This window comes from Coloeus monedula (genome assembly GCF_965178545.1).
Source record: "Coloeus monedula genome assembly, chromosome: 2".
In the NCBI taxonomy this organism is placed as follows: domain Eukaryota; kingdom Metazoa; phylum Chordata; class Aves; order Passeriformes; family Corvidae; genus Coloeus; species Coloeus monedula.
Window position 1 is genome coordinate 11,268,563 of NC_138782.1, and position 17,264 is coordinate 11,285,826.

General features: G+C 40.8%; 1 protein-coding gene across 8 annotated transcripts in view; it reads right to left on the reverse strand.

Moving 5' to 3' along the window:
* Nucleotides 1–17,264, reverse strand: part of EHBP1 (EH domain binding protein 1) — a 211,231-nt gene that overhangs the window by 38,200 nt on the left and 155,767 nt on the right. Inside the window, exons 15-19 of one of the 8 annotated variants that reach the window (XM_082303304.1) lie at nt 14,982–15,129; nt 7,366–7,482; nt 4,244–4,368; nt 1,410–1,548; nt 1,153–1,259 (exon numbers count right to left, since the gene is read on the reverse strand). In XM_082303304.1, coding sequence (XP_082159430.1) covers nt 1,153–1,259; nt 1,410–1,548; nt 4,244–4,368; nt 7,366–7,482; nt 14,982–15,129 — 636 coding nt within the window. Of the gene's footprint in view, nt 1–1,152; nt 1,260–1,409; nt 1,552–4,243; nt 4,372–7,365; nt 7,483–14,981; nt 15,130–17,264 lie in introns of all 8 variants that reach the window. The other 7 variants (XM_082303303.1, XM_082303302.1, XM_082303301.1 and 4 more) reach the window with 7 other exon arrangements.

The following is a 17,264-nucleotide window of genomic DNA, read 5'->3' on the forward strand; positions in this document are numbered from 1 at the left end:
CCCTAATGTAAAACCCTTTACTACCTGTTGTATAGCCAGAAAAACAGCAACAACAAAAACAAAACTCCCTGAGAGCAGACCCTGAAGAAATAAAAAAATCGGTCTGGGGAGTTGAAGTGATGTGCAATATATTGCCTTTCATCAACTATAATTAATTGAAAATAGTATGAAAACTTCCCTAATGTCAGCATGCATAATTGTTAACAATTGCTATTAGAAGATGAAAAGAAATGCTGTGTCAGGCTGTAATATCCCAAGAGTTCATGTGTATCATCTGCATATATAATTTGAACTCACTGTGCCAGACCTTTTCAGCTCTGCAAAAGTACAACTGGGCTAAAAATAACTCCGACTCGTAAAAAGTTCGATGCTCTGGTGTAGATATGACAGCGGTACAAAATTGCTACTCAGCTCCAGATTGCCTCAGCAAAAACAACAAATGTGTTCAGATAAACTGTGGAGAGCAACAAACAACCACCCTCAAAGGCTGTGTTGCGCTTTCAGACAAAAAAAAATTCAGGTTAAAACTTGGTTCTTCCTGCTTCTGTCCCGCAGCTGTCCATCAAAACCAGCTTTCTCCCTGCGGTCTATCAAATATTTCCCTCACAAATCAATTTTACACATGATCAGCCCATACCCCTACTGAGCTGAACCTCCCCGTTAATTAAGTGAAGAAATTACCATATATATTATATTAATGCAAACATCATTCAGCTAGTAATTCACGGCTGATCTGGATAATGGAAAGGTTGAACACCCATTAACCCAAGCCAACAAAATGGGTTGGCTGAGAAATTCTAGCAGGTCTCATGTGACTCTTCCCTCTAACTGCAGCTCTGCGGTATCTGCTATTGTAATAATTAAAATCCTCCCGGTAGATCAATACTGGAATCTCTTTATGGGAAGTGCCCTGATGGAAATGTCTCAAGGAAGCTGGGGCTGTGGAACTCTGAAAAATTCATTTTTTTTATCTGACAATTATCACCACACTGCAGACTAATTCAACAGTGCACCCCTCTCACTCTGCTTTGAATGCACTGGAGATTGACATCTAAAAAACCCTAACATCTCATTTTAACAAATAAAGGCACTATTTCCACATACAGTTTGGAATTATCAGCAATCATGAAACCAGACAAAAAATTAATATACATTAAGCACTTCATCTTCTGATGGCTTCCTCTGAGTCTCAGCTATCGCAGCCTTCTCCTCATTTCCTCTCTTTGTATCTTCCTGTATTGATCTCTGCCTTTTCATCTCTTGAAAAAAGGGAAAAGACATGTAAAATTATTATAAAGCTTGATATTTATGTATTGAAATGTGGACTTACATTATCGGGTTTTCATATATTTATTGTTAAATATTATTAAATCATAAGATGGGAAAACAGGTTTTATATTTTCTCCTACCTGGTCTGCTCTCCACGTATTGACTGAAAGACTGGAGCTGAGTTTTCCTGACAGTCGAGTCCTTGCTGAACACAACGGGATTTCTAAACCGTTCTGCTGCTTTTTGTGATCGCTCAGCACGATGTTCTTCTGTTCCATTCTGCTGGGAAAAAAACAGACACACAACAGTTTCTTTTGTTTACAAGCGGGAAGACATTAATTTGAAAGGTACGTTTTTGTGAGGGGACAGGACACAGCTTTTACAAAGTGGATTTCACAGCTCGGGCTGTGGTTTATATTGGATGGAAGTATCAGCTGCGGGGAAAAAAGCAGAAGAGTGATTAACTTTTGCTTTTTTTTTTGTTTGTTTAATGTGTGGTGGCAACGACTGGCTTTTTGCTCTGTGGGCACCCTCCTGCAGAACTCTCTACTTTTTTTACCAACCAGACCTCTTCATTGTGACCGGAATTTGCCAGCAATGCCGATTTTAAACAAAAAATCGCTCCTTTGCACCTTTGCTGTGCCAAGCCCCGCGTGTGCTGCTGCCAAATCGCGGCGTCTCTGCCCCTGAACACGATCTGTATCATTTTAAAGCGTGTTGCTTTTAGCCTCTCTCCCTGCCCGGTACAGAAATCTGTCGTTTTCTGTAGTCCCATAGACTTGTATGACAAGAAGAACTAGTTTCTAATTTTATGCCCATTGAGATAAACCACTAATGCTGGATGAAGTCTAAAAGGTAGGATTATAATGCTACCCCACTGAACTGCATTTCATCAGCTATAACTTTCCAAAGCCAGATTTGTAAGTAAGCCCTTTACAGCTAAGGAAACTACAATTATCTTTTCCAGGGCTTCCTATGTTAATACTGGTAACAAATTCAAATGATTCTATCAACACGAAATATCCCAGAAGACTGAACCACTGTGGTGTGTGGAAGCTGCAGATACCGAGGTGCTGTGTACCAAACAAATATTTCATTTTATACCTAATCTTTTATTATTTTTATTAAGTGTTTTGAAAGTAAATAGGGAAAGGCTAAGATGCATGACTAATAGCTAAGCCTGCTGAATGCTGAAACTGGTTATCAAAAGCTACCAAGACTTTGCCCTTCCTCTGCATTGAGACAATCGGTAATGAGGGAGTTCTCCAACGGCCTATTCTCTCGCCTCAAGGAGGCCGGGGATACACAATCCCCAAGGGAAGGTAACAGTTTATCCTTTTCCACAAACACAGAATGCCTCATTTAGAAACCTGTAAACTGCATTTTATTAAAAAACAAATCCACCTCAATGCCAAGAGCTCCATGAGAACAGATGGACACCATATATTCCTTATAACGCCGCCTTTCAAGTCTTCCTTAGAAAAGACGCACGCAGAGATAAACTGTTAAGTTGCACCTTTTTGTGGGAGTACCTTAAAAAGAATCAACTCCCTCACAAATGCTTTTTATAAAGACAACTACCATTTTTATCATGTTAGGTGATACCAAATTACCCTAAGAGGCAGCCTGTGTGTCATTTCACAGAATTAAGGTTAAACAAGTATTGCTTATACCTCTGGATGACTTTTCAACTGCACTAATCAGGTGGTTGTAAGATTCTGGTTAAATAAAAGGTGGTTTCCTGTTATTAGTTTAATAACCATCTGACAGCCTAAACCAGAGTCTTTACCAAAATAAACAAACATGGCTAATTTTTTAGGCCTGGCAACATGCTAAAATATCAGTGTGATTAGCTAGTAAATCCCATTTTAAGAAACCTTTTTATGACTGGGGACTTCTGCCACTTTACAAATGTATTCCTCTAAGCCCACTAATTCAGTTAGCCTTTTCAATCCATTGTATTATTCTTGGGCCAGCTTCATTTTGCATTAAATCCACTGCAGAAAGCTAAATTGAACGCAAAAATCAGACTTGATCCAGGCTTCCTTTTGTTCAAAGATAGAGACCGAAAGTCCTCTGCTGCTGCCACACACTTTCATCACCAATTTATAGGAACCGACAGTGTAAGGGAAAAGCAATGAAAGTCATTGTTTTGGGACTTCAAAGCATCTCTGTATCTGGGGAAGGAAATCCTTTCAGTCAGCAGTGCTCTCCCCACAGACTGCAGGTGGGTGAAAAGTTATACCCAACTGGAAGTGCCCCAGAGCCATAGGGATATTAATGACATACAGGGACTATTTTAAAAAAATAGAATAGCAAGAACACAAGGGGTCTAATTAAGAAAATAAAATAGAAAATTGATTGGTGAGCACTTTATGCTGAAGTGGTGAACATTAAGAATAGGCAAAGTGCCCATACACACCACACACTCATGTCTGTTTTTCTCAGAAGCACTCATCAAGCACCCAAAGTACGTAAGCCTTTAAAGTGTACCACAGCTTAATTTTAATGTAGGAAAAACAGAGGACCCGGACTGGGAGGGAAGCAAATCTCTGAGAGTCCAACCCCACCAACCCCACTCCCATTCAAGTCAGGTAGTCTGGCTGCTTGGCTGCTGATTGCACCAGCAGCAGGATGGAGCCCGTGCTGCATTTCTGATATCAGTAACAACCTGAGCAGGCAGAATTTGAGAGACCTTCTTATACCTTTGAGAGACCTTCTTATACCTGTTAGTGTTCTGCCAATGACAAGTATCTAGGTTTAAAAAAAAAAAAAAAAAAAAAAAAGAAAACGTGTTGCTCAATCAACAGGAAAAAAACCAGTGCATTGCAAACTACGTAACTGAACTGCCACGAAGATTTTCTGTGTTTCTGACTCTGAAGGATTTGGTAAGAAATTGTTTTCCTTCTCACAAAATACAAACCCTCAATCATAACACACAGGTACCAAAACAAAAGCATTAAGCAAAACTTACCTTTATGTCTTGCTCTGAGCTATCTGTTACAGTTTTCTGAGCAGCACTGGAGAGTGAATTTGCCACCTGTGGCTGAGCTTCTAGGAGCTTCTTCAGCTTCAAATCCACCAACTTACTGTTTTGTTCTGCTAAATATGCAAATACCACATACAACAGAGTGAGATGCATTTCAATGAAGACTCACTACAACAATGTAGCAACTTAAAAGGTAGATTTAATTCACTTTGCTATCATTTTGAACTTAAAAGAAAATAGAAGGAATTGTTTTTGTGATTGGGATTGGCGCAGGATTGTGTAACGTACAGGGATTTTTTCTTGGAAAACATACATGGCACTCAGTGGAACAAGTAAACATGCTTGCAGACAGCAGGCGAAAAACATAGAAAGCAGATAATGTTTAAGTTACTCCCAATGTGTACATACCTATACTTTGGTATAAAAACACATTTAAAAAACCATTTATTTAAAGATGACAATTTATCATATACTTTACATACTGATAACGCCTCAAGTGTATGAACTACTAATTCCTCCTAAGGCTTCTTGGCATAGCTTCTCATAAAATTTCAGTATCAAAAAAGACTACTTTCTAGTAATAATTTACTATGATTTATAGAATATGTTGAAACTGGGAGTCATAAAATGCTTCAGAACTGCATCAAAAGGACAGACTCAAAGTCTGCTGAAGCCCCCAGTTTTTTAAAATCAATTTTAGCAACTTGGATCAGAGCCCAAATAAATAGCAGTTGAGAACTTTACCTCCCACTAATGCTCATTCTGTATGTGAATGTTGACTGTATGAATTTGTAACACACCTACACACGTAGTTACCTACACACACACATGTAAGAAGGCGGAAAGGTGTTAATAACAAGCTGCAGCACAGAACTGTGGAGCTATCCCTGGGCAGGGAAGCAGAGGAACACTGGCACAGAAGCCCCCAGACATACACTCTACATGCAGCCCCATGTGAGGACTCGTCCCTGCACTGGAGCCAGTGGAGTATCACCTGCACATATAGGATGCACTTACACCTGGGCCTTGGGTCACAGGCAGAGGAAAGAGCAGCTCCTGTGTTTTCCCACGTGCACAACCTGAGTTTTCCACTGCAGGCTGGTGACTTCCAGCTGGTGTGGAAAGCAGAGTCATGACTGCTTAGCCACATAGCTCCTTCCAAGGTTTGGAGTGCTCCAATACATATTAGCCAAAACATTTTTGGCATGCGGGCAGTCAAATGCTGCCTGTCTCCAGCAGCAATGGGCTGGGCTGGATTATGAAGGATAGTTTCCCTTTCCTCTGGCACACCCAGTCAGGGTGTCCTTAATTGAGGCTCACATGTAACTACATGCACATTCTTGTGGGCTTATACATAAACACCATGTAATAACTATGATATAAGAGGTTCACAACATGTAGAAGTACTGACAAACACAGACAGAAGTGATACTTAAAACCAAGAAGCAGTAAAAATAAAGTTTTCTCTTCTTGAGAGAGATGGGAGGGATGAGGATTCAGCAGGTGAGTAATTAAGGAAGTCCAAAGCGATCCCAAATGTGAAATGTCCCTTACAGTTGTACTTTTAGGTGTTCCCAGGAGATTCAGCCTTCATTAGAACTTGGTATGAATTGGCAGATTTACACCAAAATCCATGTACCCTGATTTCTACCACAGCACTAGACTGCTTTCTGTACTACTGCCCATCCTCTTTCTTACTTGTCTGTACCTTTGGCTACTACTGAACTGCAAAATGATGTCCCAGTTTTGTTTCAGAATGTCTCCCCATGGTAGACTGGGAACACTGGGCAGTGGGTTTGTATCCCTGAAAAGGTACCTCTCAAAACAAAAAAGGCCCACAGAAAGTAAGTCACTGGGGCAATGTGACAGAATTATTCACATATTCATTTTCTACTCCTCCTAAAATTAACCAGTTTTTACTGGAAAATTATTTGACATGATTCTGCTTTAAGTAAGCCAAATTCAAATGCTGGAAACACTAAATATATTCTCCTACATGTCTGGAAATCCTCAAATAGAAAAAAATAAAGGACATGACTCAAATGTTTTGCATGCAAGCAAGACTAGGAAGTGCTATATACACATCACTGTTGGTTTAATTTACAAAGAAAAACCACTAAATTAAGTTCTGATTTAACATATTATGGACTACACATTTGGGTCCATCTGGCATGGGCAGAATCAAGCCAGAGGATGCTGAAGATGTTCTCTCTTGTACTGCCTGTTTCAAGACACAGTCCTGTGCTGGCCAAGCTACTCCAGGCCCGAGCTAACTTGCAGTGAGCAGAAAGGCCCTGGCAGAGAAGCCCACCACAAACAGAGACTCCAGGCGGTCCTCAGGGCTGAGTGGAACAGGCAGACTTGTACAGAGAACAAACTCCTTCACCAGCCCTCTGCAAGCAGAGGAGCCTCTTACGGGTGGGCAGTTCCTTTTGCGTAGCTTTGAAGATCCAGCTCCTTTTGAAATAAGCATCTCCCTTGTACGATTCCAATGCATTTAGCACCACATTTATCACTTCAACTCCAGTTTGGCTTGAAGATTTTTGAAAGGGGGGAATACCACTCCTGTGACTTCATGTGTTTATAAAACCCCTGTTATACGAACACTGTTAAGTAAATAGGACTACTTCTGCTCGTATTTATACCTCCATGCCCCCACTGGGGCAACAAGGTGTAAACACAAGAACCGGTCCTCGGGAAGGAACCAGAGAGACACCAAGTCTGTATTGACAGAAAAAGACACATTTGCTCCTCTTCCCTGAGCAGATGGGCCAGGATGGCAGTGCAGAGTGGCAGCTCATCCCTCTGCCTACCTGGCACAATCCAGGCAGGGTGCTTTCAGGTGGCTCTGCTTTACCAATGTGGCCTGGGGTTCCCTTCCCCATCAAAAGAGCAAGAGACATTTAAATCTGACATTGGAAATAATGATTTTGTTGATTTTAAATTTCAATTAAACATGAATGCAGGATATTAAACATGAGGGTTTAAAAGACCTGAAAAGGCACACGGGAATAAAGCTGACAGAGAGACAAGCAGCACATCAGTATTTATATGACGATGGAGTGTTAGTCATGCAAAATACACAAAATAGCCATTATTTAAATTACCCGTTGAATCAAGGTCATTTTCTAGGTTAGTAAGTTCATCTCCACCTCCAGTAACAGAGCATTCAGGAGCCTCCTCATTAGTATCTATCTCAATATTATCATCATCCTCATCCTCATCTGTAGGAACACACAGCATTAAGGTTAGTACTTTCATATGTACATGCAACACATCATTCAAAAAAATTGAATGCTTTAGAGAGCCAGCTGAGTTATGATAAAAATGCAAATAATTAAGTAAGGTTGGAAGGAGACTCCACTCTGTCCACTTATGGATTTACCTTTAAACTGAGACAATTCATTAAACATATGGGGTCTCTGCTGGAAACTCCTGCTCCAATAAAGGCAGAGTCTGGCTTCAGCAGTGGCTGTCCTCTGCACTGAACCTCTGGGTATCTCAAGTCAAAATGGTTTCCCCCAGGCTCTCAGTTCTCCATATTGCAGAATGGGTACCAAAGCTGCCATGTGGCAGGTTTAGATGGGTCTGGGCAGCAGAAGGACCTTGAGCTGCTGTCTCCTGAGGAAGGCTCCAAGTACTGAGTTCCCAGCCTGGTGAGACTTGCTACTCCTCACCTTGTATAGTACATCCCAGAGCTGGGATCACTGTACCTTGCCTAGGTATTGAAATCTCCTTCTGGTAGAAGGAGGAAAGCTACCACCTGGAGTATCATGCTCAATCAGGTGCAGTGAGAGCACACTCATGAACTGCTTCTTTCCCAAAACCACAGGATGGGTCAGGTTGGAAAGGACCACCGTGGGTCATCTGGTCCAACCTCCCTGCTCAAGCAGGGTCCTCGCAGAGCACATGGCACAGAAGAGTGTCCAGATGGTTCTTGAATATTCCCAGGCCCCACAGCCTCTCTGGGCAATCTGTCCCAGTGCTCGGGCACTGCTCAGTGAGGAACCTCTTCCTCATGGTCAGGTGGAACTTCCCGTGCCTCAGTTCCTGCCCGCTGCCTCTTGTCCCATTGCCCGGCACCGCCGAGCAGAGCCTGCTCCATCCTCTGAGCCCTCCCTGCAGACACTGACACACATGGATGAGGTTCCCTCTCAGTGTCTCTTCTCCAGCCTGAACAGGCCCAGCTCCCTCAGCCTTTCCTCAGAAGGGAGGGGCTCCAGTCCCTTCATCATTTGCCACCCTCTGCTGGACCCTCTCCAGGAGCTCCTTGTCTCTCCTGTCCTGAGGAGCCCAGAACTGGACACAGCACCCCAGATGTGCCTCACCAGGGCTGGGTAGAGGGGCAGGATCACCTCCCTGACCAGCTGGCAATGCTCTTCCTAATGCAGCCCAGGATGCCATTGGGACTGGGCCACAAGGGCACTGCTGGCCCATGGACAGCTTGTTGTCCACCAGCACCCCCAGGTCCTCCTTCCCAGAGCTGCTTCCCAGCAGGTCACCCCCAGCCTGTGCTGGTGCCTGGGGCTGTTCCTCCCCAGGTGCAGGACCCTGCATTTGCCCTTGCTGAACTTCAGGAGGTTCTTCCCTGCCCATCTCTCCAGCCTGTAGAGGTCCCTCTGAAGGGCTCACAGCACCCTGGGGTATTGGCCACTGCTCCCAGCTTTGTGTCACCAGTGAACTTGCTGAGCAGGCATCTGCTCCTTCATCCAAGTCATTGATGAATCAGTTAAAAGTGCTTTACTGCACTACTTTTCATCAGCATTGTTTGTAAGCTACATACATTTTAAATAAAATAATAATTGTAATTATTTTTTATGGGATCTTTCTACCAAGTTTCTCAGAGCAGCTTATGAATATCACTCATAAATGAGCCCCATAATGTTTTATGAAGTAGGCGATTATTATAATTACAATTATGATGATGATGTAGGTAAATTACGGCACAGAAAGAGTAAGTTACTTGAGGAAGATCAAATAGCAAGTTCTGAATTGTGAAGCAGATCCCAGAAAAAATCCTGACTCACCTTTTCAATACAAATATATAAGAAATTGGAGTCCATAAAAGCTAGATTAATACTTTCAAAGTAAGTAGATGCATTGTATTTACTCACTTTTAAATCTCATATCAAATGCTATCTACACTTGTTCAGACTTACACTAGCATTTTTTTCCTATGTATGCATCATGTGTGTAAAAATTATAAAAAAGAGTAGGCTAAAGTGTGTCTGAAGAAACACGACATAGAGTAACTAAAGGAACTTTAAAACATCTCAGATAAGAAAAAAATACAAATTATAAATACAGGATATGGGTACATTCAAATATCATACAAACAAAAAAAGATCCTAAATACAGTACCAAGATGCCATAATTCTGAGTACCAGAAGTTTGGACCAGGATTGGTGCTGATCATTCGTCACCTGTCTTGGAAACACACTCAACCTCATTCCCAGACCTGAAGCTTGCACTTTAGGCCCACGCTGCTGTCACAAAGGTCATACAGCTGTATCTTTACTTTATCCCTTTATCTCCACAGCACCTATAATTTCCATTTTAGAAGCCTGTAAATTTTTTTATGTCTACTACTTTTTTCTAACCAGCTGCTCCCTCAATTCCCCTGTAACTAATCAACATCTTCCACAGACCTCTGCTGATATTGGGTAAGGCTCTTGCTGCAACAGACAGGAGCAAAGAAGTTCCAACTTCAGTGTCTTATCCAACATTGGCTGTGTGTGTGATGGAGCAGCAGCCTGTGAAGTAGGAGCCCTGTGCTTCAGCTGAGCACCATAACTTCCCTGGGCTCCCCTCCATGAGTTCTCCTTAGTCTCTGGAAGACTCAGCTTTCTTCCATGCTGCCCCAAATTGAGCCAGAGTGATGGAGAAGAACACCTCTTTCCAGCCAATCCAAGATCTGCGACCAGACCTGGGACCTGACCTTCAGGTGTGGAAGTGGGTGGGCAGAAACACTCCTGACTCTCTGAGACACCCTTTCTGTTCCCACTGAAACTCACACAGGTGATCCTGGGATCTGGACTCCTGTTGTTTCAGGAAGTGCAGAGGTAAATGAAAAAAGTGGAAGGACACAGCATGATCTTCATGAAGTGGAAAAAAGGATAAAAAGTAAAGGGATAAGCAGCAGACTGCAGAGAAAACAGAATGGTAAAGCAGCAACAGCAGCAATCCTGATGGTTTTGAATTTCCTTTAAAGCTGCTCTACTGTTTCTGATGAGGAGCTGGACTTTGCACACCATTATTTATAATTTATATTCCCTCATGATGATGATGTTGGAAAAATTCAGTGGCTCTCAGGCCATGGTACTCTCAAATACATCCTGGAGTTCATAGGGGCACACAGAAAGCATGCCTGGGCTACTTCCAATGTGGACATTTGGAAGAGGTAGAAGGGAAGAAAGGAGGACACTGTCATGGCAGAGGGGAACCAAATCCACCTGGAGCCTAGAAGCAGGCAGTGACTTTTGGAATCACCCAAAAGAGTCAGCTCACAAGGTCAGCTCACAGCTACTAGTCACCTCACTGGATGCTGGATGTGTCAAAACAATCTAAACAAGATGACAGGGTTTAAGACTCCTGCATACGAAGGAATGCTTATATCAGATTATTTGATTTTCTTTAATTTAATATAGCAAGATGAGATCAGAGGCATTGCCTCTGACACCACTATTTTAGGAAACAAAAGAGATGGGAATGTGGAAGACACCAGTTTCTAGTATCAGATAATGACCTGACCTAGTATTTAATTTAAAGTTGGCAGACTTTGACTGAATATGATTATCAGGACATTTACACTTTATTAAAAAAAAATCAATTAAAAGCAGTAATTTGAAGTCATTTCAGAATTTTTCAAGTATCTTTAAAAATCTAGATTCCTTGATTTAAATTACTCCAGGGTTTTTTCCAGTTCAATGTTCTTCCTGTGTATTAAAAGGGAAATGTGTTTAGGGAGCATGTTACAACAAGATTTTGCAATTATAAATGATAAAAGGAACAACATGACGAAGAGATAACAGATATCTTTTATGAAAAGAACAAATTGCTAGTGTGAAAAACTTAAAGCTCTTGGTCTAGAACCAGGGCAGACATTTAGAAAAGGACTGAAGAACTGCTTCCTTGAAAAGTATGTAAATTTGAATCCTAGAAAGACAGCAAAGCTTTACTATGTCATGAAGGAATTAACAAAATAAAAGATAAAGGATTGAGTCAACAACTAAACAGCACTGACCATCACCCACACAGCATGGACTGCAGTCTGGACTGGAGAGAGAGAAATAAGTATCTTTTGGAACCATGTGGAAATGCCAGAATGTTGGTGGAAAAGGACCCAGAGGCATTTAATAGCTTTTACGTTTTACTATTCAGATTAAGGTCAGGCCTAATTTGTGGTTAAACTGATATTCTCTTGACTTGGTTTAAGCTTGTCCACATGTGAAGGAGCTGCAGCTGACTGCATCAATTTCTAGATTAAACGAAAAAGGAGTAATTTTCATGGTGAAGCAAAAGTATTGATGGGGGCTGGATCACGTTACTGGGAGAAGCTGCACAAACAGTACTCACTCTTAAGATGTCTCCAGCCTTCAGCATTGTCTGTGGGAAGTCCTTCAGGCTTGCGGATGGTGAGATATTTAGTTTATTTACTTTCAGGTACAGAGTTTGCTTTAAAGCTACAGGATGTGACAGGAGCCTCTGCACAGCAATAAAGGCAGCAAAGGCAGAGAATGGAAGAAATGCAGAGTTGAAATACTGGTTCTGTGTACAAGAAACCTGATGTCAGGACAAGAAATTACAGCAGCAACTGCTGATGGATAGAAATACTGCCTGCTAAAAATATTGAGGACCTAACACTGGTTTCATGAGTTGGAGACTAAACATGATGAGTAAGGCTGTGCCACCACGTACATTCCCTGAAAATCATTGCCTCAGAGTTGAAATCTTGAACATACCCTGTCCTCACCACCCCTGGGTCCGAGCCGCTTCCTCACACTGATGCCAGCTCAAATAAAGGATGGAGGTGTGCCAGAGAGTAAGGAAAACACACCACCCAAACCCCAGAAGAGTAGACGGGTGTTCCACTGCACAGGGACAATTCCTAGATAATATGTCAATTCCTTTGTCCTGCTGCTGCTAGGAAAAGGGGGGATATTTGGATCTCTATCTTGATACTGTCCTTGGATCCATCTCAAGGCATCTGCTTATCGGCCTGAAGCTAGTAGGACATCTAATAAATTTGAAGCTGCCATCCCAAACCCTCTGGCAGTTGGCAGGAAGAAGTATTTTCTGTCTCACATGCCAAATAACTTATGAAAAAGACTGCATTTCATAGCTAGGGATGCTGCTTATCCAGGAAAGTTTCAACTTGCCATAGGCATTTGAGTTTTTCAGACCTTGATTAAATAAAGCCTTTTAACAGAGAATATTGCACCACTGCCAAAGCATGAAATTCTTAATGAGCATACAGAAACAATGAAAGAGATCATGTTTTTACCTACAGTTGTAAGGAAGAAGATAGTCTTTAAAAACTCCAAAATCTCAGAGCTGAAAAGTCACTTTTTTTCTGAAATAATTGAATTGAGAGTAAAATTATTTGGTACATTCCCTTTTTGTAAATCAAAAAGTAATTGCAATCAATGCAGAAGAAGAGATTAATGATGTATAATGGGCAAGACAGCTTGATAGACGTAAGATAATAAGCTTGTCTTGGGTACTGTGTAGGGAATACAGGACTCTACACAATAAAAATGTGAATGCAGTTGAGGAAACACTCAGAGTCCAGTGGTAGTAAGGAGACTGTCTATTAAATCCTAATTTTTGGTGGAAATTGAAAAACAATAAAGACTAAACCCAGAAATAATTCCAATTCATTTGGTTTGTTAAGTGTTGGTACCATTTCACAGAACTACTACATTTTAGAAGAATGGATTTCTTGAGTAGAGCTCTGGTGTGGCACTTGAAAGTACCAGTGGTGTGGCAGAATTATGTGGAAGATGTGCCATATGGAAAGCTTTTTGAGATGGAGGAAGCAGAAGAAAATGCTATAAAATGCACATTGACATGAAAAGAGCAAAGAGGGATAAAACAAGACAGGAAATGAAGACTTTAAGTCCAAGCAAATTTCAAACAGATTGGCCAAACTACTGTATGAATGAAGAGAAATCAAAGTAGGAAGTATAAATCAATGCAAAAGTAGAAAGCTGTGAAATTGTTACACTGGATAAAACCCAACAGGTAGAGTGGTGATAACTTTATAAATGAGCTGTCATCAGGTCTGATACTGTCTGCTCTTTTAGTAACACTAAACTCTCTGGGTGCATATGCAATCTCCCTCTATAAATGCAGATCTCTTTTAATGTATATGCACAGCTACCTGAGACTGTTTACAAATTGAATGAAGGGCAGGACAATCAATGGCTAAATACAGAGCAAAATACGAAACAGGAAGACCACATCCCAGAAAGCAGCACACTGGGATCTTTAGCAACACTACAAGTGAGTCACTGCAACAAAACAGGGTCACTGCTATCCAGCTGAGCACCCAGGATATAACCAGACAAAGACCTTACTTTGAGAGAAGGTATGGCAGGAACAGCTATGTACAGGCACGACAAAACAGTGAGGAGGAAGTAATGAAATAATGTAGGATGGGGAGTCATAAACTGTGAAGAGAGATGAGGAACACCATAGCCTATGTAATGTGCCATTTGGCTCAGCCTTACTGCCATCAAGGATGTAATTTCTCTATTTATCACAAAAGAGAGTTATGTTGGCAAGCTCGGTTTACTGGGCAAAGAGAGTAAAACTGAAGACCAGACCCAAAGGGAGAACTGCAACTCACTGTTTTCTCCTTGGTGTTATTTGGAACAGAAGTGTAGGGTTTAGGGTGCAGTAAGACTATATTTAAATATTTATGCATATAAAATACATCTAGTAGAGAAGAAATAAATATTTTTGTTGAATCTACATGCATTGTGAGTATCAAGCTGGATTTTCCTTACACTTTGGCTTATGATTACGAGTTAGAGAAACACTATTTCCCTTAGAATATGTAGAAGACATTAAAAGAGCAAGAAGCCTGCACTGAAACGTGTGCTCAGCACCCATTTGAGTTTGAGTGACACTACATTACTCCAGCTCATAGCACTGGCAGGTATATGAATTTTAATGGTATTTCAAAGTCAGTTTAATAACATTATAGCAATATTAAAACTCAAAACCTGAAAAAGCAAGTGGTCTGTCAAAAGACTGCCATTTAAAATCAAAAGGTTGTTGCTCCCCACCTCTCACAGGCCACATTTAAAATTCTCTTCTTTTGAACACATGTAATACAAAGTAACATTTCTTAAATAATTCAAATATTGTTTTCCCCCAAAATTATGTCCACGTTCCTATATAAAAACAAATATTGAAGAGAATCAACAACCACGAAATTCCAAAAAACTGTGGGTAATGAGAAATCTGTAAATAACGGGCCAACATGAGCTACTTGTTCACAGAACATATTTTTCTTTCAATCACATGGCTGCTTTTCTTTTAACTGTTGGAAATTTGATGACAAATCACTGATTTAGGAAACGTATCTACAGCCAGGTCTTTTGACACATTCACCTGATGAACAACAACGTTTTGAAGTGTGAATAAAAGTGATACCCAAAAAGGTCTCTGGTTTCTAGGTTGCCATAGGAATAAGATACAAGGTTCCTCAGCTCACCTCCAGATGCCTTTGACCTTTCTTTCAACTTTTCTGCAGCCATTTCAGTGTAGCTGGGAAGTTCTGACATCTTCACTCCAGATCGAGCTTCTGCTATTAGCTGACGAGCTCTCTCTCTCAGCTGCCGACGCCGCTCTTCATCTTGCTGCTAAGATATATTGAACAGTTGCCAACTCAGTAATTGACAGAAATGCAATTTCATTCTCAATCTGATCATCATGATAGGAACTGGTTTACAGCATGGTGCTTGGCCCACATTATAAATAGGACGCTCGATATCAGTTGGGTGTCACACCACAATTTTTAAAGACATCCATGCGCCAGATTATTTTTTTTAAGCATTCCCCAAATTATTACTGCTTTAGAAACCTGATGGTTTGCAATGCAAAGCTTTTATAAATTATGTTCTGCAAAAACAGCTTGATGAAAATTTGCAGACACTTTAGTCTCAAAGTAATCACACCCAGTGAGTGATTTGAGCGAAGTTTTACCGTGGCTATAAAATGGTTTTACTAAATTGAATTACTCATTTGAGTAGTATTCTGTCACAGAACTAAACTGAGAAGCCAGATGTTGCTCTTGGTTACTCCAAGCACCAAGCTGACTTCAAAGTGTAAAGTGGCATCAAATCTGACGCATGTTCTTTGACTTCAGTGGGCATTTTTCTTTAAAAGAAAATAAACTAATGAAAATTACTGAAAGAACAATAGATGCTCTCACAGCAGAAAAGACTTTCCATCCCTTTAAAACATCCTACTAATGGGGCTTTGGTCAATAATTAAAGGAATCATACTGGAACCATGCCAGATAGTGCTGTCCCACTTAAAGCTCATCACTTAGAAGCATGACAATATTTCAGTTACATAAATAAACAAAGTTCTGCAGCATGAAATTTTGTAAAAGACTAGCCCACCATGATAAAAAAATCTTCATAAAAAGATGTGTTTAAACATATCTGTAAGACTCCACAGCTTCCATAAGGGAAACCATTTCAGTTTTCACTTTAAACATGGATTTTTGTGAAGTTAGGACCGTTTTTCCTCTCCCCTCAATATCAGAAATGCTCATAAGTGCAACAAAGTCAGTGCTTGGCTTAAATCTAACCTGCCAGTAAGATTGTACTATTGACACAATGACCTGGATAAATCCCAGGTACAGGCTGTTGACCTGAACTAAGTGGAATATAACAAACTGCCTAATTTTGGAGAGCCATTCTGGCAGCCTTCCCACCAACCCAGAAACTTGAGCATCCCACACCTGCAGAGGCTGGTGAGAGCTGTTGCTAAGTGCTATTTAGTTTAAGCAATCATTAATAAAACAAGCGCAAAATACTAATTAGGTACATTTTATCCATTTCCATGTAAATTGTTTGTTTGTAGCTATTTACTCAGCATTGTTCTCGGCACAATAGAAAAAATGCAAATGACTGAATCAGAATGCAGCCCTAATGGGACTTTCTGTTTATAACCATTAGCCCAGAGGTGTGCTGTAATTCAATCCTCAAGCAGAAAGATTTAGCCTCATTAACAGCTTGCATGGGCAGGTTACAACTCATAAAACCCTACAGTAAACAAAGTATATGGACACAGCGCAATATCTCGCCCCTGAGTGACAGAGTCCCGATTCCCTATCAGATCGCCTTGATTTACTTTTCTCCTAATGTCCTCCCCTGGAAAGACAATTCTGCCTGGGCCCTGCGAGGCAGAGGGATGGCACATGGGCTTTGTTTGCTTTCTCACATTTTAACTTCACAGAAGGCACAGAGCAACAGTTCTATCAAAAATTTATTTGGTAAAGTACACATTAGAAAGACAACTGGAAAGCTTCCCCCCCTTACCCCCCCATGCACTATAATAGATCAATTTAATTTAATTTCTAGCCAGCCAACTGACACAGCAAACGGTTTTATTTCGACCCACAGTATTTGGTAACATTAATTACATTGAATTTTACTTGAAATAAAACTGCTCAAATCTCTAATATTCCTAATTCCTTGGATATAGGAACTTGCGTGCTTAACTTAAATGACTTTTAAGAACGAATGTACAAAATTAAGATTCCCATGTGGTTTAACGTCAAACAATTTAATCTACTTCAGCACGTGTAATTTAAAATAGGGCCAGTTACCTGTTTGTGACAAAAATGCCCTAAACTGAGCTGGCTGATTTCTCTCCTCTCCTTTCCTCCCCTCCTCCTGAAAGAGAACTTGTCTCCTGAATTATTAGCATAGTCATTAACATCCCGGGGATCTCCAAGCAAACACAGATTATGGTGGCTTGTGTT